General features: G+C 48.4%; 1 protein-coding gene across 2 annotated transcripts; it reads right to left on the bottom strand.

Annotated features, from left to right (window-relative positions):
- Positions 1-1,295: 1,295 nt before the first annotated feature.
- Positions 1,296-21,359, bottom strand: Gfra3 (GDNF family receptor alpha 3). Of its 2 annotated transcripts, none has more exons than XM_033767298.1 (8): positions 21,329-21,359; positions 10,494-10,781; positions 7,382-7,474; positions 6,056-6,368; positions 3,249-3,352; positions 2,969-3,103; positions 2,321-2,409; positions 1,296-2,115 (listed from the first exon to the last, which is right to left on the bottom strand). In XM_033767298.1, exons 1-8 carry the CDS (start codon positions 21,342-21,344, stop codon positions 2,026-2,028), a joined length of 1,128 nt encoding a protein of 375 aa, XP_033623189.1. In that variant the 5' UTR covers positions 21,345-21,359; the 3' UTR covers positions 1,296-2,025. The 2 variants fall into 2 exon arrangements, with proteins under 2 accessions (XP_033623189.1, XP_010612079.1); XM_010613777.3 differs by lacking the exon at positions 21,329-21,359 and adding an exon at positions 18,831-19,317.
- Between the last annotated feature and the right edge of the window lie 262 nt (positions 21,360-21,621).

Here is a 21,621-nt window from a genome sequence, read left to right as displayed (position 1 = left end):
CGTGAATAATGAAGTTCAGAGAGGTGACGCCCAAGGTCTCATAGCTTGTGACTGATGATCAGGTGGGGCTGGAAGATCAATGTGTGTACTTGCAAAGAGTAGATTCGAGGAGTTACTCAGCTCACCATCAAGGCTAAATGAATGAGAGTTGTTCTTACAATTATTGTGCAGCATTCATCACATGGTATGGTGTTTATCAACTATCTTATCTGTTCTCTGCACTGAGGCATGAAAGATTTGAGTCTAGGATCTGAGTCTTATAACCTCAGAACCTTCTGCGCCCAGCACTCATCAGATGCTCATTTATAGAGGGAACGAATAGACAAACTACCCACAGCCCTACACATGCATTTTTTTTGCAGCACTGCTTGTGTGTGTGTGTGTGTGTGTGTGTGTGTGTGTGTGTGTGTGTGTGTGTGTGTTACTGGGAATCAAACTGAGGATCTTATGTTTTCGAGGCAGGTGCAGTGCCACTGAACTAAATCCCCAGCCTTCAGCACTGTTTTTTGAATCTAGAACCCAGCTCATGCTAGAAACAGGCTTTACCACTGGGCTATATCCCTAGCCCATTTTATTTTATTTACTTTTAATCTATTTTATTTAATTTTTGAGACAAGGTCTTGCTATGTAGTTCAGGATGCCTTGAACTCACTATGTAGACCAGACTGTCCTCAAACTCTGGGTAATCCTCCTGTTTCAGCCTCCCGAGTGCTGAGATCACAGGCATGTGCCACTATGCCCGGCCTGCATCCCTTTTTAAATTTTTATTTTGAGACCAGGTCTTGCTAAGTTGCCTAGGCTGGCCTCAAATTATTTAGTCCTCCTGACCGAGCCTCCCAAGAAGCCGGGGTTGAAGATATACGCCAACATGCCTAACAACTATAAATATATTCTTCCAACTACTTTGCCTGGACAGGTGTTTTCATTATTCTGACAGGGTTTTAAATTCCCTGAGAGGGAGGACTAGTCTCTGCTTTCCTCTGGCCCCATTGTGATCAGGAGCAGGTGCTCAGTAAAGGCTGTGGTCGACTAAAGTCTGCTTGCTGTCTTGGCAGATCCCAGGGACAGACAGAGCTGGACAGATACCAGGCCTATAGGCCCACTGATGCAGTTATTTCCTCCAAATCCACATAAAGCACACAGAGGTGAGGAGACTCCTGAAGTCACATAGCAGTTGGTGGTAGGATGGCTGTGTCTCCTAATCACCTGACCTTGCCCTTACATCTATAACACCCCTCATTTTGCAAAAATTCACAATCTGAGAAAATGAAAAAAGAGCAGAGGCTTAGGTCCAAATGTTTAATTATGATCCAAGAATTCAGGGCAAATTTGGGACAGAAGTAGAAATACAGCAAGGCCCAAAGTCTTCTGCTCCTGACGCCCAAACGACCTCTAGGACTCTGACAGAGCAGAAGAGGGCAATGGGCTCCTATCCTCCACTCACAGGAGCGGGCAGGGGCACAAAGGAAGGTCTTTTTTGCGGGGAGGCAAAACATTTATCAGTACCTTTTAGATGCACAGAACGATCACATTCATCTAGGGAATTTGTACCTGTACATGACATGTCTTGCTTCTTTTCTTTCCCCCTCCCCGCTACACTCTTCTTCCCTTCCTTACCTACAGAAGCTTTGTTCTAAGGGAAGGTCTTATAGGCTGCCTTGTAACTGCCAACCCTGCCAACCTAGAGACTGCCACAGAGAACGACTGACGTGCTAGACTCGGGAGATCCTGCAGAGCCAGAGGGAGGTGCCAGGAGAGAGCTCGGTGGAGCTGGCCACCCCCAGAAGATATGGTTAAAGGTCCCCAAGTCCTAAGGAGGAGAAGTAGGGTTAAGGGTGAGGGAAGGAGAACCCGCCGGTGAAGACCTGGAGGCCCCATCCCACAGCTGCTGCCAGGACCTCATCTGGAGTGGGCCAGACGTGCGGAACAGGGCGCCACGCTGTGTATGTACCTTCCAGCTCCCCTCGAAGGCTGCAGGCCGGGCTGGGTGCTGTAGAGGGGAAAAAGGTCCCCGGGGAAGTGCAGCTACCAGAGGCTACAGCATAGAATCAAAGGAAGTGTGCAGGAGAAAAGAAAGGGAACCCAGGGCTGTGGTCTCAGGTCAGAGTTCTTATTCTGCGGAAGAAACGGAACAGTCAATTTAGGAAACCATCGCCCCTCTTCAATACCTCAGCCTCAAGCAAGACTGGCCCCTTCCCCTGGGGGGTCCCTTAGTCATCCCTAGTATTTGTAGAAACAGGAAGTGGCCCCCTACCCACCCCATCCCTGGTCTGTTTGGCTGGGGTTTCTCTAGCTGGCCCCGTAAGAGAGGAGGCCCTACCTGGTGCTCCATCACAGGAGGGACAGGGGCTACGAGGTCCGGGAAGAAGAGCTGCTTGTGGACACGCATCTTAGCTGCAATGGCCCCCTCTGAACAGAGGGCAGAAAACAGGTTGGAAGGGTATGGTGGCAAGAAATTTCTTTTTCTTGTTTCTTTTTTTCCCCCCTGGAGACAGGGTCTCGTTATGGAGCTCAGGCTGGCCTTGAACTCACTGTGTAGCCCAGGCTGGCCTTGAACTTGCAGTGACCCTCCTGCCTCAGCCTCCAAGTGCTAGGATTACAGGCGTGTGCCACTATATCTGCTCATCAGGAGATTTCTAGGACTCCCAGGACAGGAAAACGGGGATACTGTGGGGGTTGTAAAGGAGCAGGTACGTGTGAGTTGGGAAGAAGAGAATACTCCCTCCTTCTGCTTGCTTGCTACTCAAGCTGGAGCTGTCCCTGAGCCCAGACAGGTTGAACAGGCAGCCTGGGGGGGGTCACTCAGGAGGCAGAAGAGGAAGAAAGCCCTGGGCTAGGAAGCTGGAAGCCCATTCCAAGAAGAGGGTTGCTCGGTCTGAAGGAGATGGTGGCCCCGCTGGCCACGGAGTCAGCCCCTCCTCACCCTCTGGCTGACCCGCTGACCCTGGTTGATGAGCGGTGCACATACCGAGGCAGGCGTTACTGGAGAAGGACCTCTGCAGCTGCTCACACTCCTCCTGCAGGTTGCCACTGCCTCGGCAGGTGCAGCTCAAGGCCACACTCGTGTTGACGTTGCTGACGAAGTTGGGGGTCATGGCAGTGCCTGTGGGTGGAGCGCAGAAGGGGCTGTCAAGGTCGAGGTAGACCCTGACTTCAGCTCCCACCCTGCCCAGCCGTCTCAGGACCACAGCACCCGGGCGCGGTCTCCACTGCCCTCTCCTCCTTGGGCCTCTGCACACGAGCCTCACCGATCATCCCCAGGTACGCGTGCAGACATCGGAACTGCTCTGTTGCACAAGTCCCCAGGATGCCCCTGGGGTGGCAGTGGGTCTGGAAGTCTGCCAGGCGTGATCTGGAAGAACAGAAATTTCAAGAGTCCCCAATGAAGGTGTGGCCTGAAGCCTTCACCCTCGCTGTCCATCCCCTCAGCCATCACACCCCTCCCAGGGCCTCCTCGGTGAGCCAGCCCATCACAATCAAATGTACTGTCACCACCACCCCGCACACATCACCCTGCATCTGGGCTCCACAACCCCAGATGGACATGGCGGGCAGATCCTGTCACCCATTTCCTTTTTCTTTTTCTTCACCTGTTTCCTTGACTATAAAATAGAGAAGACCAGGCATGGTAGTGCAAGTCTGTAATCTTATTGCTCAGGGGGCTGAGGCAGGAAGACTGCTGTGAGTCTGAGGCCAGCCTTGACTACACTGTGAGTTCAAGGTCAGCTGTACCACACAGCGAGACCCTGTCTCAAAAGACCAAAAATAAGGGTCTGGCATGTAGCTCAGTGCCTGCCTGCCAAGCACAAAGTCCTGAGCTCAATCCCCAGTACTGGAAAAAAGAAAGAAAAAAAGAAAAGGCTCAAAATAATAAATAAATAAATAAATATGTAAATGGCAAGACATTCCTTGCATTCAATCCCTAATACTGGGGGGGGGATGAAAAGGAACAAGAATGATAATTATTGCAGCATTATGTATAGCAACAAAGGAAACAACCTAAACATCCAATATTAGAATGATGAAAGTATGGGGCACCCATTAGTGGGTCACAGTGCAGGATTTTAAAAGTCAAAATCTGGTGACACATACCTACAGCTCCAGCACTTAGGAGGCTGAGACAGGAGGATCACTATGAGTTTGATGTTAGCTTTTAGCTATACGTGAGTTCAAGGCCAGCCTGAACTATACAATGAGACTGTAAAAAACCAAAAAAAAAAAAAAAAAATTCTTGGGGTTGTGGTATAGCTCAGTGGTTCCCCAGCCCTATGAAAAATAGAAAATAAAATACAAACCAAGGGTGTAGCTGGGATTACAGGGCTGTGCTACTGTGTCCAGGAAAAAACAAGTTCTTAAAGGACAACAAATCACAAAATAAGCACCACTATTTATCTAGCACTTACTCTGCCCCAGTAAGCTAAGCAATCCACACAAGTAATTTAATTCTGTCCCAGAATCCCAGGAATCTGTATTGTTATCCCAGTTTTTGCAGGGAACTAAATAGAACCCTGAGTTAAATGATAAAAGTTTAGGCTAAGCAACGTGCTCAACATTACACAGACCCAGGACTTAAATCCACATCCATTCTACTTCATAGCGTACCTGGGACCAAAATCCACCCCCCCAAGGCTCACGGTGCTGAAGGCTTAGTTCCTGATGGGCTTTGGGAGGAGACTGGATTATAAGAGCTCTGATGTCTTCCTGATGAGCTCCCAGTTCCGTGGTATTATTAGGAGATGACAGAAACCGGAAGTGGGCCGACTTGAAGGGAGTAAACCCTAGTCCCCAACATCCTCTCCTGGCTGCCATGAGATGAGCAGCTCCTCACCGCCACACCCTTCCACCATGATATTTCTGCCTTATCACAAGTCTGAAAGCAATGGAAGCCGGGTGTGTTGGCACACTGCAATTCCAGCACGTGAGAGGCTGTGGTAGGAGGACCACTGTGAGTCTGAGGCCAGCTTCAGCTACATAGTGAGACCGTATCTCAAAGAGTCATAAATAAATAAATAAAAGCAAGCAATGGAGCCAGCTAACCATGACTGAATAGAGACTGTTCCTCTAAATTGTTCCTGTCAGGCGTTTTTCACAGCAGCAGAAAGCTAACACATTTAAAAGCCTGTCTTACCACTATACTGAACAAAAATGAAAAAACCCAAGACACAAATATGTCCTCAGAATATCTACTTTTGGTGTCTGAATAGAAAAATGACTAAAAGGAAATGCTCAGCAAAATATGGTAGGTTATCTCCAGGTAAGGAGTGATATTTTTATACATTTTTATATTTTCTGAGGGTTTTTTTGTATGTTTGTTTGTTTTTTTCTTTTTTTGTTGTTTATTTGTTTTGGTTTTTTTGAGACAGGGTCTCACTGTGTAGTTGAGACTGACCTGGAACTCATTATGTAGCCCAGGCTGGTCTCGAACTCACAGTGATCCTCCTGCCTCAGCCTCCCGAGTGCTGGGATTACAGGTGTGTGCCACCACTTGCAGGGAAGGCAGCAACACCACTGAGCTAAATTCCCCGCCCCTTGTTTATTTTTCTTTTGTTTTTTGAGACAGGGTTTCTTTGTGGTTTAGGCTCCTCTTGAACTGTGTAGCTCAGGTTGGCCTCGAACTTGTGGGTGTTTTCCTGCCTCAGCCTCCTGAGTGCTGGGATCACAAGCATCCATTACACCTGGCTGAAATTTTATCTGTACTTTTTTGAGGGGCTTGAGGGAGGTACTTGGCCTTTGCACTGAGCTGCCTCCCCAGCCCTTAGACGATTTTACTTATTTTGAGACAGGGTCTTGCTAAATGGCTAAGCTGCCCAGGCTGGCCTCGAATTGGAGATCTTCCTGCCTCGGCAACCCACAGTGCTGGAATTATCGGTTCATGTGCCACTACCTAAATAAAATAGCCAAAATAAAAATAATTTTTTTTTTAAGTTTTACCAAAATATCCAAGGAGAACCAGCCAGTGAGTTCACAGATGCCTGAGGGTCAGACCCAAACCATGAAGAAGGCGGACGGAGGGGCAAGTACTGCTCCCTTCCACCCTGGCGGAGGCACTGCGCACCTGCACAGCAGGTCGCCAACGCAGAGGCGCTGCAGGTCCAGGCAGTTGGGGGCCGGCGAGGGCAGCGCGCAGCTGGGGCCGATGGTGTTGCGCCTGCGCTCCCCACAGTCGCGGTCAGCGGGCAGGCATGGGCACAGCAGCAGGCCCTGCACGAGGGGCTGCTCCGCCTTCTCAAAGAAGGCGCGCAGCTGCTGCAGGCAGACTTGGCGCTGGCAGTGGCTCCCCGAGCACGCCACCCCATAGGCGTTGCGCAGCCGGTCACACTTGTCATTGAGGAGGCACAGCATCGCGAACTTGAGGCAGGTGTTGGAGTCTGTGGGAAGAGAGGCACTGAGCCACCAGCCCCATCCTCTCCACACAGCGGCAGCTCAGGCTTCCTAGGAGCCCTGGAGAAGCCCTGACTGGAAAAGGCCGGAAGGGAGTAGGAGGAAAGGGAAGGCTGTCTTGAATAAGGCCGCATCTAATCCAGGGCTTTCCTCCACCCACAAACGATGGGCGACAGGCGGTACTGGAAGCCTTTTGGATCCTATTGTTAAAACGTTTTGGTTGGTTTTCTTTTGTTTTTTGAGACAGGGCCTCACTCTGTGGTTCAGGCTGGGCTTGAACTATGCAGCCCAGGCCAGACTTGAACTTTCTTTGATCCTCCTGCCTCAGCCTCCTAGGTGCTAAGACACAGGAGTGCACCCCCACAGCCATCTAAATGTCTGTTTTTTCCTCAAAGTTCTAATTCTAATATATAGAACTGACTACACAAGGAAACTTGTATTTCTCAAAAAAATTGTGTGCTGCTTTCTCAAGTCACTGTTCTACTTAAATATAAAAAAACAAAAAGCCGCTGCCTGCCTCGCAAGTGCAAGGTTCCGAGTGCGATCTCCGGTACCAAAAAAAAAAAGAGCATCAAGTTCTTGCCAGCCCGATGGCTCGCCGCCACCCCGAGTCACACTCTCACTATTTACTCTGCCCAGCACCTCACCCATTCCATTTGAACGGCTAAAAACAAGCAATTTTCTAGTCTTTAGGGACAAAAAAAACAAAAACAACTTTCCTGGCTGCTTGACTATGCATTAATACTCCATTTCAGTACATTTTTCTGAGACTGCTGTCATGCCTGCCCTCCCCTTGTGGGGATCCGGAGCCCTAATGGGCTCTCCTCAAATGCTCCCCTAATAACTGCTGCTTTCCGATGACTCCTGGGAGAGCAGACATGGACACCGCCCCGCTGTCGGCCCTGACCCAGGGCTGTGTCCCCCGCAGGCAGGATGGTCTCCTCCTGAGCCCCAGCCTGCGTTCGCTGGCCACCCTCACCCACAGCCCAGCCCTCTGCACCTGGTTTCAGTATGTTCAACTCGCTGAGATTCATTCTCCAGGGTTTGCTGGTTACTGTGTCTTCGTACGGGGAGACATCCAGCTCGTAGTCACCTAGAAACAAGGTAGGGGGCACGGAACGCTGAGGACCGAGGTGGGCAGAGCAGAGAGGCTGAGACTGCCTACCTAGCTTTGAGCTGTGCAGAGGATAAAAACCCTAAGCCATAAAGGTATAGGCGGGGCCCAAAGAGTAAATTATAGAAGCTATACCATCTGGTGGGCACTATGGTTCAGGATGCACACAAGCGCACAGCCTCCTTTCATCTAGGCACCTGGGGATGAGAGAGGCCAAATTACTCGCTGAAGCTCACATAAGCCAAACAAGGAAAGCTGGAGCCAGGCGTAGTGGAGCGCCCTGTCATCCCAGCACTCTGGGAGACTGACGCTGGAGGAACGCAAAGTCAAGCTCAGCCTGGGCAACTTAGTGACTCAGCAGCAAGATTTTGAAGAAAGAAAGAAAGAAAAGAAAAAGAAAGAAAGGAAGGAAGGAAGGAAAGAAAGAAAAAGAAAGAAAGAAAGAAAGAAAAAGCGGGTCAGAGATTTAGCTCAGTGGTTCTGCTGCCTGCCTCGCAAGCACAAGGACCTGAGTTTGATTCCCGGTACCAAAAAAAAAAAAAAAAAAAAAAAAAGATGCAGATTGCCAAGATAACAAGAAAGACAGACAGGAAGAAAGGCTGAGGCTTGGGAAATAAAAAGGCCAGTTTAGCTGGATATAGTGGTATATGCCAGTAGTGCCAGCTACTCAGGAAGCTGAGGCAGGAGAATTGATTGAGCCCAAGAGTTTAGACTGGGCAACATAGCAAAACTCTTGACTCAGGAGAAAAAAAGATTTTGGCAGGGGGTACATTTTACAAGTAGGCAGGAACCAGAAAAAGAATCCAGAATTTCCAGGATTTAAAGAATTAAAACATGGAACTGTTTCTCATATCAAATGGTAAAAGATAAAACTGAAAAATGCTCTGAGGGATAAGGCTGATTACAACTCAGCCCTGGGGAAAAGATCCAATCAAACATATGGCCATCACGTCCTTTTTGGAGATCTCTCAATTGATTAAAACGGTACCCAATAAATCCTGCCAGTTGGACAGATATAGGTGGGGGAAAAAGACTGAGATAGTGACTTTCCCACCGAGGCCTGGTCCAGCAAAGGCCTCCTCTTCGGGTCTAGAAAGAGATACCTGACTTGAATTGTGGGAAAGGCTACTGGAACACAAGAGGTCAGGAACGAAGATGTAAAAAGCAATTATGGGGCTGGGGATTTAGCTCAGTGGTTCCACCGCCTGCCTCGCAAGTGCAAGGTCCCAAGTTCAATCCCTGCTACCAAAACAAACAAACAAAAAGCAATTATGTCTTGAGAGAGCTGTACTTCTAAGAGCTACCAGTCTGGATGAAAAGACTGTGACTTGTGACTATTTGAGACTTAAAATGCCCTGGTCCTCAGACAGGAAGCGGCTAAGAATGCCCCTCAGTCTCTAAGGAGGTTATCCTCTCCTCTCCAACTCCCTTTTCAAATGTAGCCAAAGATGCTGGGGATTTAGCTCGGTGGTTTTGGCACCTGCCTCATAAGCACAAGGACCCAAGTTTGATTCCTGGTACCAAAAGAAAAAAAAAAAAATCAAATGTGGCCAAAGAGAATAATGAAAAAAAATAAGGACCTCCCAGAGGGCCTGGGAATAACAGATAGGGCAGCTATATTAGTCCCATAGAGCAAAGTCAGGGCCCTAGTAAAGAACAATCCCTATTCCTAGAGAAGAAGGTCCTCACAACTGCTGCCTAGAAGGATTTCAGGACTGCTGGGAATCAGGATGGGTCTAAGATCTCAGCACCTGGTAGGCTGAGGCAGGGGGATCACTAGGAGTTCAAGGCCAGTCTGGGCTACACAGTGAGTTTAAGGCCAGCCTGCACTACATAGTGAGACCCTGAATCACTAAGTAAATAAGTAGAAAGAAAGAAAGAAAGAAAGAAAAGAAAAAGGAAGGAAGGAAGAGAGAGAGAAAAAAAAAATCGATGTGAATCAGTGCTCTCCGAGTGCCTGCCATTCCTCTGCCTCCTGCAAGTGTGTGGTCATCCTCAGGAGGCTGGGAGGCAGGTCTTTTCAGTTCACAGGTTTCCAGATCAGTGGGCTGCTGATTTAGCTTAGTGGTTCTACTGCCTGCTTGATCCCGGGTACCAATAAACAAAAACAAACAGGTTTCCAGATCAAGCGTATCCACGTGCATACTCCATACAGAAGCTGCCATGAGATCCTAGACCTGAAGCTTGATGCTGTTTGGCTAGAGCTTTTGGAGCATCGTCCTTGGCAAGTGGGCGGGTGTAATATATATTTTGATGAAGTGATGAATCATGGTAGACTGTATTACTGTTTTCAAGTATTCTTGCCCTCCCTGTAAGATTACATATGTTTACTTTTTTGTTTTGTTTTTTTCCAGTACCAGGTTTCGAAATCAGGACCTTGTACTTGTGAGGCAGGAGTGGCACCACTGAGCTAAATCCTTGGGCCAGATTTTTTTGTGTTTTTTTTTTTTTTTTCCTTCAGTACTGGGGGTTGAACTCAGGACCTTGTGCTTGCCAGGCAGGCGTGGTGCCACTGAGCTACATCCCTACCCTTGTTGTTTTGGGGTTTTTTTTGGTACCAGTGATCGAACTTGGGACCTTGTGCTTGAGAGGCAGGTGGTGGAACCACTGGGCTAAATCCCTGGTCCCTTGTTTTGTTTTTTGAGACAAGGTCTCCCTATATAATTTAGGCTGTCCTTGAACTCACTATGTCGTCTGTGCTGGCCTCAAACTTTGCCACGTATTCTCTCCATCCTTCTCTGTTCCCAGAACTCCCATTTGGGCTCCTGCCTGGTTCCGAGCACTGCCAAGAGGCAGCTAAGATGAGAGGAGGCAAGAGGGCAGCATTCAGGGGCTGGAAGGATCCCGCGGATTCTTCCCTCCCTCTCTCCCTGACCACACAGACCTTAAGTCTCATTCTCTTTGGAATCTACCATGCATTCCATATCCTGAAGGATTACAAACTAACCCCAAGGCCGTCTTCCCAGCCCCATCCGTCTGGGACAGGGCCCTTTCTCACCAAGGCTGCGGGCAGGGTGAACTGTCCAGTAGATGTTCAGGCAGGCAGCTTGGTTCTTCATGCGCCTGGGGCACGAGCAGCCCATCAGGGAGCTGTTCCGCAGCTGCTGGGCTGCCTCTAGGCAGTCTTCTCGGGCAGCAGGCTTCCCGGAGGGCATGGGGGTGTTCAGCCCAGAGGCACAGGAACCCAAGTGCTGATAGGCGGCCTTGCATGTGGGATTGGCCTGGCACTTCCTCCTGGCCTGGACACAGCTGTTCAAGAGCCAGCTCTCTGTGGGAAAAGGTTCCCCTGTGGAGGGCAGAGGGGGTGAGGCTCTGGCAAACCAAGTGGTGAGTAGGGAGGGGAGATTTCCGGCAAAAACTTGCAAAAATTTCAGCTCAGCACAAGCTAGGCGTGATGGTGCACATCTGTAATCCCAACACCCTCAAGGCTGAGGCAGGAGGATTGCCATGATTTTGAGGCCAGCTTGGGCTACATAGTGAATTCAAGGTCAGCCTGAACTATGTAGTGAGCCTCTGTCTCAAAATCAAAATCAAACAAAACATAAAAATCTTAGAGTAGTACAAAAGGCGCTGATTGATTGATACAGGGTCTTGCTCTGTAGTCCAGGCTGGCCCCAAATTTATGATCCTCCTGCCTCAGCCTCCTAAATGCTGGATTTACAGGGATACACCCACCATGCATGATCACATCTTTTTAAATTGGAAATTTTTTATTGAGGTAAAATCTACACAATATAAAATTAACTTTCTTAAAGTGCACAATTAAGTGGCATTTAGAACACTATCATCCTGCAAGTAACCCACACCCATTAAGCAACCACTCCTATCTTCCTTCCCCTGGGCCTCCGGCAACCACTAATCTTTCCGTCTCTGGATTTAGCTATACTAGACATTTCACAGAATGGAATAATATCACTGCAGGAGATCTTTGTTTCTCGTTTCTGGCTTCTTCCACCTAGCATGTTGCTTTTTTTTTTTGGTACCAAGGATTGAACTGCGGGACCCTGCGCTTGCAAGGCAGGTGGCAAAACCACTGAGCTAAATCCCCAGTCCAGCACATTGCTTTTGAGGTTCATTCAGAATATAGCTTGTATCGGTTCCTCATTCCTTTCTACCGATTAATATTTTCTGGTATGGATGCCACATTTTGTTGATTCATTTGTTAGCTGACAGCTTTGGAGTTGTTTCCACTCTTTGTTGACTCTGAATAACTTTCCAAGAACACTCCTGTTTGAGTATCTGTTTCCACACCTGTTCGCAACTCTCCCGAGCAGATTCCTATTGCTGGGTCAATAGCACTAGTCTAGGTTTAGCTTTCTGAGGAGCAGCTGATCGTCTTCCACAGAACCCACGCCATTTTACGTACGTACAGAGATGCTAGCTTCTCCATACATTGGCCAACTCTTGTTGCCGCTCCTCCCAGTTTTGATTTCATGATAGCCACCCTCGTGGACGTGAAGTGGTATCTCACTGGGCTTTACACTTGCGTCCCCCCCCCCCGGAGGGACGGAGAGCATATTTTTATGGGCTTCTTAGTAATATACTTTATGTTTTTGTCTTTTTGGGTACCGGGGATTGAACTCAGGTCCTTGTGTTTGCGAGGCAGGCGGCGGCACCACTGAGCTAAATCCCCAGCCCTTGTAGTAATATACTTTATTGAAGTACACTTTTTATTGAAGAGCCCATGAATCAAAGTCAGCGCATCTTACAAACTGAATACATCTGTTCAATCAGAACCCAGAGGGAGGAGCAGAAGAGTACTCGTCATCCAGAAGCCTCAATTTCTAACAGGAGAGCCTAGTTTGGGCTGTGTTTCAATCATAAAATGTGTTTTTTGTATGTGTCTTGGCTTGTTTGTTTGGTTTTTGAGACAGGGTCTCAATATGTAGTTTAGGCTGGCCTTGAATTCATTGTTTAGCCCAGGCTTGTGGTGATTCTCTTGCCTCAGCCTTGCAAGTGCTGGGATTACGGGCATGTGCCACCATGCCTGGCTTGTGTCTTGGCTTCTTTTGTTGAATATCATGTTTATGTAATTCATCCATACTGGTAAGTGTAGTTATATGTAACTTATTTTAATTGCTGCATAGCATTCTGTAGTGTGAATATTGCATAATTCTACTGCTGATTGACGTGTGTGGTCATCTCCAACAGCTTAGGCTAAAATTTCCTTTCCATGCTGGGCATGGTGGCACATAGCTGTGACCCCAGCACACTGAGAGGCCAAGGCAGGAGGATTAAGAAGTTCAAACCCAGGCTGGGAATTTATTTTACTTACTTATTTATTTATGGTTTTTTTGAGATAGGGTCTCCCTATGTAGTTGAAACTGACCTGGAACTCACTATGTAGCCCAGGCTGGTCTCGAACTCACAGCCATCCTCCTGCCTCAGCCTCTCATGTGCTGGGATTACAGGCGTGTGCTACTACGCCTGGCTTCAGGCTGGGAGTTTAGCTCAGTGGTTCCACCACCTGCCTCACAGGTGAAAGGACTAGAGTTCAAACCCTGATATCAAAAAAGAAGTTCAAACCCAGCCTAGGCAACTTAGTGAGACCCTGTCTCAAAATAAAAAATGTGCTAGGAATATAGCTCAGTATGAAGGCCTTGAGTTTGATCCCCAGTACTGAAAAAAATGCTAATTTATAAAACCTTAGAAGACTTGGTCCCTGTCCACCTTGCTAACTTCACCTCCTACTCTTTTCTCCCTTTTCTACTTCTTTGCTGCCACACTGACCTTCGTTGTAGTTGTTACTGAGCAACACAAGCCTGTGTCCAACTCAGGGCTTTTGTCCTAGCTTGCCTGCCTTTCTTTCTGCTTTTTTTTTGGAGGGGGGCGACACAGTCCTGCTCTGCAGTTCAGGCTGGCCTTGAACTCACTATGCAGCCCAGGTTGGCTTTGAACTCCTGATTCTCCTGACTCAGCCTCCTGAGTGCTGGGACTACAGGCGTGCACCACCACGCCAGGCTGCCCTGCTTTTATTTCTGCTTGGAATACTCTTCCCCATCATCTCAGAGCTGGCCCCTTTTGGAAATTGAGATTTCAGGTTAAAATCTCAGAAAGGACTTCCCCAATCAACAAATGGAGAGTTACCTCCAGTCGATGGCACGTTATTACTCCAGTTCTTTGCAGAGCGCTTCTCACCAGTTGATTTTTCACTTGATCTTTAAAAACTATTTCTCCCAGTAGACTCCCATTTCATCTTATCTCTTTATCTCTAGGGCCTCATCCATGCTTGCTCACTGTGAATTCTTAAGGTACAAAGGAATGACAGGGCCATTTGGTGAGCTACCTCCACAACTTCTGTGGGCCCTTTGCCTCTGCCTATAGCCTAAGAGCTGAAAAATCAGGAGGGAACACAGAGCTCTTCTGTTTCCAATCACATAATCAACTGGGTCACCTAAGAGGCAGGTCTTCGAGACCTACTTAATCAGGGTCTGGTGATAAAGCCTGGGAATCTGAATTGCAGTGAGTTCACTGCAGATTTGGATGCTCCCTAAAGTTTGAGATCTAACATCATATCTGGTGAATATATAATAACAGAATCAAGCCAGCGCTGGCATATGCCTGTGATCCCAGCACTTCAGGAGGCTGAAGCAAGAAGATCGTAAGTTGGAGCTCAGCCTAGTAATTCAGTAATTTAGTGAGATTCTCAATCACAAATTTTTTTTTCTTTTTGGGTACTGAGGATCGACTCTTGGGATCTTGAGCTTGCAAGGCAGGCAGCGGCACCACTGAGCTAAATCCCCAGCCCCTACAATTTTTTTATCAATCACAATTTTTTTTCAAAAAGCCTAGGGAGGTAGCCCAGTACAAAAACCCTAGTATTCCCCTCAACAAAAGACAGACTCGGTAATTTTCCCTTTTGCTTCAGTCTCCAATATGCCACAGTATGGCAGCTGTTAATCAGTCTACCTACCTACCTAGAGACAGAGCTCCTTATGTATTTCAAGCTGGCCTAGAACTCCTGGAGATCCTCCTCTTTCCTCAGTGCTGGTGGTACAGGAGATAGGGCGACAAAACTGGCTGAGAAGTGGGTGGGGCCTGTCAATTTCAAGACCCCTGGGCAAAGCCAAATGATTCTCAGGACCTCCTATGTGGAACTTCTCCTGGGCTCCCATGAAATGTGGGGGGCATAAAGGAGACCAGACGCCAGGGGGAGCCCACTATCCTGACTCCTCACCATGGCCCATCCTGGGTCTCTCAGACCCAAGGAGTAGTTTAACTGTTGCTCTTTTTCTCTTTTCCTCTTCTGTTTGGCCCAAGTTTGCTCTGCAGAGCCAGTTTTCCATTACCTCTTCACCCCTCATTTTTTCAAATAGACTTTTGGCTTTTCTCAACCAATTCTTTGTTCGTGACAAAAGGACCTGAAATACTTTTGTTTGGTGAGCCATTTTTAAAGGAACTACCCCAAAACATTAGGATTACAGGAGTAACCCCCCTATGCCTGGCTATATATCAGAATTTCTTTAGGAAAGGTGTAGTTCAAAAAATGTATATTTAGGGCTGGGGATTTAGCTCAGTGGTTCCACCACCCGCCTCACAAGTGCAAGGGCCTGAGTTTGATCCCTGGTACAAAAAAAGAAAAAAAAAGTATATTTAAGCCCAGTGTTGGTGCACACATGTAGTCCCCGATACTTAGGAGGCTGAGAATGGAAGATCACTCGATTCTAGTGTGAGGTCAGCCTGGGCAGCACAGTAAGACCATATCTCAACCCCCCAAAAAAGTATGGGGGACACTCATTGGTGGGTGCCCAGCATGTGGAGCTTTAGACCCCAATCCCCAGCAATGTTAAAAAAAAAAAAGCAAATAAAAGGTTTGTTTGATAACTTTATATATGGAATGAGTTTTTTGATTTTCTTTTTGGGGGCGGGGTACAGGGGATCAAACCCGGGACTTTGCACTTTCGAGGCAGGTGGCAGCACCACTGAGCCAAATCCCCCGACCCTGGAACGAGTTTTTTAAAAAGTTTTTGAAATTTAAAATGATATTTAAGGAAGGAATGAGATTTTAAAATTTTCACAAAAATGGGAAAATGGATTTAAACAGGCTGAGAAAAACTAAAAAAGATTAAGCTGTCACTGCAAGTCAGTTCCCAGTAAGTGGTTGCTGAAAGGAGCATAGCAGGTTCAAGACTTACAGTTGTCTCTAGACTAAGTAAATATTTAACTGAACTAAATATTGAGTCACAATGATTTTCAAAAGAAAGCTTCGAAAATCTCTTAGTTGACAGTTCACCAAGTGTGAACAACGGTACATCTGGGAGGGTCTCGGCCCAACCAAGAAGACCTTGGAGGGGGGCGTGTGAAATGTGTCACAGCAGGGTTGAACTTTTGTCTCCTAGACCATGAAACAGGCTTGATCCAGGACAAAGGTCACAAATTGATTCAGTGCACAGATGTTTCCTTTAATTGACACAGTATTTTCTTCCTTCAGTTTTTGTGCTATGGATCAAACCTAGGGCCTTGTGCATGTTAAGGAAGTGCTCTACTACTAACATGTACCTCACCGCCCACCTTAACCAAGTTTTACATAAAAAGGTGGGGATGCTTATTACTTTGAGACAGGGACTCCCTATGCAGCCCAGGCTGTCCTCAAACTTGTGATCCTCCCTCCTCTACATCTTGAGTGTTAAAACTAGGCATGTGCTACCACACCAGGTACTAAAAGTTTTGTTGTTGTTGTTTTGGTTTGGTTTTCATACTGAGGATTGAAGAGTCTCACTATGTAGCTCCGGCTGGCCTAGAAGTCATGGTGATCCTCCTGCCTCAGACTTCTAAGGTGTGGGAATACAGACAGGTGCCAACACACCTGGTGTAAACTATTTTTTAAATCACTAAGTTACTAAATTGACCAGGCTGTGCTTGAACTTGGGATCTACCTGCCTCTGCCTCTCAGAGTGCTGAGACTGCAGGCATGTGCCACCTTGGCCAGCTAAAACAGTATTTTCTTTTGTTGTTGTTTTTGTTTTGTTTTTTGAGAGGGTCTCACAATGCAGCCCAGGCTGGTCTGGAACTCACAGCAATCCTCCTGCCTCAGCCTCCCCAGTGCTAGGATTATAGGTGTGTGCCACCACACCCAGCTAAAACAGTATTTTCTTAAAGTTGTAATTATGTCTAACATTTAAAAACTAAAAGATTTAAACTGGGTGTGGTGGAGCACATCTGTAATCCCAGCACTCAGAAGGCTAGGCAGGAGGACTGCCAAGAGATGGAGACCAGCCTGGGTTACATAGTGAGGTCAAGGCCAGCCTGAGCTACATAGCAAGACCCTGTCTCAAAAAAAAAAAAAAAAAAAAAAAAAAAAAAAAAAAAAAAAGAGAGAAAGAGAGAGCTAAAAGATTTTACATAAAACTGAATTTCCATGTGGTGGTACATATCTATAATCCCAGCACTAAGGAGGCTGAGGTACAAGGATTGATGTGAATTTGAAGCCAGCCTGGGCTACACAGTGCACTTGATCATAGCCAAAAGGCAGAGAAGCAACTGGGTTACATAGTGAATTCAAGTCTAGCCTAAACTACAAAGGAAGACCACGTCTCAAAACAAAAAAAAACAGGGCCAGGGATTTAGCTCAGTGGTTCCACCGCCTGCCTTGCAACCCCAAGGACCCGAGTTCAATCCCTGGTACCAAAAAACAAAACAACAACAACAAACTATAGATTTCCCATTTCTCTTGAAATACAGAACACAAGCCCACGTTCTCACAATGTTGTTAACACCTGGAGGGGCCAGGGATTTAGCTCAGTGGCACCGTGCCTGCCTCACAAGGACAAGGTCCCCAGTGCCACAAAAAACAAAACAAAACAACGTACCACCTGGAACTTAGTTTGCAAGCTTGCCCCCTTCTGACAAGCCCCATCTTTTCCAATTTGTACTTTGCCTACATTACGTATGTCCCTTTCTCCTTCATACTGCCACCGCCTTTTGTTTTCTCCAGTAATTAGTCAGCAGCCTGGCTTCCCGACTTGATTTACTTCTTGGTTCATCAGAGGGTGAGTATATGAAATAGGTGTTAGGTTGTGCTTCAGGGCATGGAATCCTTAATTGATTTTGCAGCTACTCAACCAGAAGCCACTGCTGACAAGTATTACTGAGGCAAATAGAAAATACACCCGTCAGGCCGTGGATTTAGCTCATTGGTTCCGGCACCTGCCTCACAAGCACAAAGACCCGAGTTCGATCCCCGGTATAGAAAAAAGAAAGAAAATACACCTGTCCCTCACTCTACCTTACTCAGTGAGCTCACCGAGGAGGAGTTCAGGGTGGACTCCGGGCCTGACATGCAGCCACGCATTCGTGTTGGTGTGTGACACCACGATCAGATTGGTATTTTGCTGCCCAGACTTACTGTTGGAGCCAGTCTGGACAGACCAGTCCTATCCCTCTTTTCTTCCATATCTGTCTCACAGTCACAATTGTCTTTCTTTGATTTTTGTTTTTTCCTTGAAACGGGGTCTTGTTATGGCCTTGAACTCACTATGTAGCCCAGACTGGCCTCCAGCTTGCCTCGATCCTCCAGCTTACAGATATGCACCACTACACTTGCTCCACAACTGCATTTCTGTAGTACCGTCTTGTGAAAGAAAGCGTGCAGGGTAGCGTGTGCAATCTCTACCCCGGGATTCCCTTCACTCCGGCTCCGGCAGAAGCTGCAGTATGCAATTCTATGCACCTATCAGTGCCCAAAGCTATGGGCATTTTTCCAGAGCTGCTGGCTCTCAGACTGTTCTTCCTCAGGGGATGGGTTTGGTTCTAAAACCAGGCTTGCACTACACCCGCTGTGGACTAGTCGTCCACAGGGCAAGGTAGTACCCTGCTGGGTGGCTGGTGGGGGAGAGGCCTCTGCTCAGGAGGGAGTTTTTCTAGGACCCTAGGGTGCTGGGGTTGAGTTCTGGGCAGGTACAGCCCTAGTTTGTGACAATGCTAACAACTTTCTTCTCTGTCTTTCTTCATAGGGAAGGAAAAGTTGCAGGGGTAGAGGAACTGAAAGTCACTGGAGCAAATGAGAATCCTGCTTCTGAGAGCTGCTGTCTCCTAGCGGCCCGGCTGCCGGATGCTCTGGGACCGGGTACATGCACCGCCAGGAGGGAAGAGGGGAACCGGGAAAGCGGAGACCCTCGGATGTCCGGGCGTTCCTGGCACTCGAGGGACAGATCCAGGATCGGGCACGGAACGCAGCCCCTTCCTGGCACGCTAGGCTTCCTCCTTTAGGTCCCGGGACGGGAGGGACAGAAGTCCCGGTCATTCCCACTCCCCTCCGGGCTCCGCCTCCACGCTCACCTCCACCTGCACCTCCAGTCCCGGCAGGTCCGACCTCGCGCCCGGAGGCAACACTCACCGGTTCCAAGCAGCAGCGACAGCAGCAGCAGCAGCAGCAGCAGCAGCAGCGGGACCACGGGTAGCGGCGACGGCGGGCTCGGGGCGCGCACCATGGCTGGTAGGGTGCCCGTCTCCACCCCCAGGGAACTCTGCCTGCGCCTGCCCACACCGTCCTCTGGCAGTCGGAGCTCGAGTTCCGCCCTCTGGGCTCTCGGGCCGGCGCCGCCTCCCGCCCACTGCACCGCACGGCCGAGCTCCCACCAGGGTCCCGGGCGCCGCCCTCCAACTCTGGAGCGCGCGGCCGCACCTCGCCGCCTTCTGCTCCAGACGGGCACAGCGGGAGGAGGTGGCACCCAGTGTGCCCACCTGCGCCTGCAGCCCGCCGCCTTTAGCAAGGCTGGGGAGCTACCGCGGGACCCTAGCCGTCCCGGGGTCCAATAGTTCCCCAAAATAAGCCGCCTTTCTCACCTTCCGGACCCCTCTCCCCGAGGAAGAGCAACCACAACAAATGAAATCTTGTAACAAACTTGAACTATCATTGGAGTGTTTGAATTTGAGTATTTTTTTTCTCTTAGAATCTGCATCTTTGATCTCATTTGTCCTTTACTGTATAAGTGTAAGAGTCTACGGTGGTTATTAAAATCAAGATTCTGCAAAGCTGGTGAAACTACTTTAATGAAAGAAGCATGACCCGGGTGAGGGGTGAGACCCCGGGAGCTTCACCAGACTTGACTGCTCTAAAATTCATTTTCTCTGGTATCACCAGGAAACATAGGGACCCCTCACCCTCAACACACACACACACACACACACACACACACACACACTCACACAGAGAGAGAGAGAGAGAGAGAGAGAGAGAGAGAGAGAGAGCGAGCGCAGGGACTTTCCTGGGCCAAAGACACTAAAGAAGATGTCTGGAGACTATTTAGGAACCCCATCATTTTCAGATCAGAGTTTCAGAGTGAGCTAGTCTATCAGGGTCAAGCTAGGTAAACAGGTTGTGTCCCCAAATCCCGTATGTATCCCCACAAGGATAAAGGGGTCTGTTGGGCTTGAGCCGATTCCCACCAACTGCCAGAATGGCTTGGAAGTATGAGAAGCAAGCAGAGCCTGGAGGGAAATAAGCATGATGAGAGGAGGCTGGGGCTCCATCCCCTAACCCCTGGATTTTCCGCTGCTCCTGGCTTCCACCGAGTCCTGGCAGCAGGCCAGAGGCAGGGTATTGTGGACTGCAATATAAACCTCTCAGATTTATTGGCTGCTGCTTCTGAACATGGCCATCCTGCTGTGGCCTCTGGGGGGCATTTGCAGATGTAATCAGCCCAGAAAGAGAGTCATTCCGGCCAGGGGTGTAAATCACCCTTCACAAAGCTAGGAGAGAGACATGTGGCCCTAGATAAGGAAGGAGACTGATGTGGCCTCTGTGCCCCTCCCTCCCTTCTCCTGCCCGGGGGAGCCAGTTCCTGAGCTGTAATGCACTTTAAATGGAGTTTGTGCTTCGTTCTAATCTATATCTGCCCTGCCAGTTTTACAGGAGAGCTGTGAAAGTGAACATCTGGCTCCCCAGCTATTGTACAGGCTCTGTTTTCTGCCAGCTCACCCTACTTTATGTACCTCTCCCAAGCCCTCTCCTTCAGCGTGGTTGGGAAACCTGTAGTTGGGGAACGGATGGCCTCAACTTTCCACTCCATTCTGGCAATAGTTTCAAAATAAATTTACAAAGCAGGTGGTTGAGATACACAAGGGCAGTGCAAAGACCCATGAACCCGCAAAGTTGTGCTGTGGCCAGTGTGTCCCCTTCCTCCATCAGTCAAGCCTGGTCAAGGTCTTGGCAGGAGGCTGCCTACTCAGTGTCCATCCAAAAGCTGTCCATGTGGAAAGGACCAAGAATGCAGGAACCATGTCAAGCCAAGAGGCTGGGAGCAAGGCCCTATCCTACCTGCAGGAGGCCAGCCTTTTTGTGGCAGCATTGTTTCTGTCTCAGCTTTGGGGTGGAGAGGCTGACATCACTGGGCTTTAATGAGGATTGGTAACCAAGACCAGGAGAGGGTGGAGGAAGCCTCTGCAAATAAACATGCCTCAAAAACTAATACTGACAGCTCTCTAACATGCCCTCTCCCCTCCAGCCACGCCTTCTGGGGCTGCCAGTGCTTGCTGGGTAAGCAGCACTGTCACCAACACTTTGTGGACAATGACAAATGAGCACATCCTTCCTTCAAAGACAACGCTATTCAGCCTCGTTCGACTCAGTGTCCGGCTTTGTGTTAGATGCAAAATGACAGAGACACAAACTCTGCCCTGGGAGGGCAATCTACTGACTGGGGCTCCTGGGTCCAAAGTCCCTGTGTCTCACTGTACTCTCATTTGCAATGTTTTTCTTCTACTTATGGTCATGATATATGGATTGTGCCTTCTCTCAGGTGCTTTCTTCCTATTGAGCCTTAATTCCTGCTGCTTCTAACTAGGATGACAGCAAAATAGTGAGTAGCTAGGAACACAAGCTTTTCATATTACCTGGATTCAGTAGCATCTCCAACCCTTCCTGGGCAACTCCAAGTAAGTCACTTAATTGCTCTGGTCTTCTAGTTCTTCAGCTGTAAGATTAGGGATAACAGTATCTGTTTCACGTAATAGTTGTAAGAATAAATAAGTATATATTGGGTATACTGTTTAACACAGTGCCTGCAACATAACAAATGCTGGACAAATGCTAACATCTCAGGCGGAATGTAGGGATTGTTCTATGAACTTGGCCACACTCCACCAATTGACCTGCTAATTTGGGGCTGGAAGTTCCCTTTGCTGAA

Source organism: Fukomys damarensis, unplaced genomic scaffold, assembly GCF_012274545.1.
Source record: "Fukomys damarensis isolate Sample0158 unplaced genomic scaffold, DMR_v1.0_HiC HiC_scaffold_3, whole genome shotgun sequence".
In the NCBI taxonomy this organism is placed as follows: Eukaryota; Metazoa; Chordata; class Mammalia; order Rodentia; family Bathyergidae; genus Fukomys; species Fukomys damarensis.
Note: the sequence above shows the minus strand (reverse complement) of the source record. Positions and strands in the feature narration are given on the sequence as shown.

Excerpts from the sequence above, each read along its gene's own strand:
- Gfra3 (XM_010613777.3), bottom strand. The coding sequence starts at position 18,924 with ATGGTGCGCGCCCCGAGCCCGCCGTCGCCGCTACCCGTGGTCCCGCTG. Across the intron at positions 7,475-10,493 it reads TCACCCTGCCCGCAGCCTTG|GTGACTACGAGCTGGATGTC; the intron begins GTGAGAAAGGGC and ends CCTTGTTTCTAG. Across the intron at positions 3,104-3,248 it reads CGCGTACCTGGGGATGATCG|GCACTGCCATGACCCCCAAC; the intron begins GTGAGGCTCGTG and ends CTCCACCCACAG.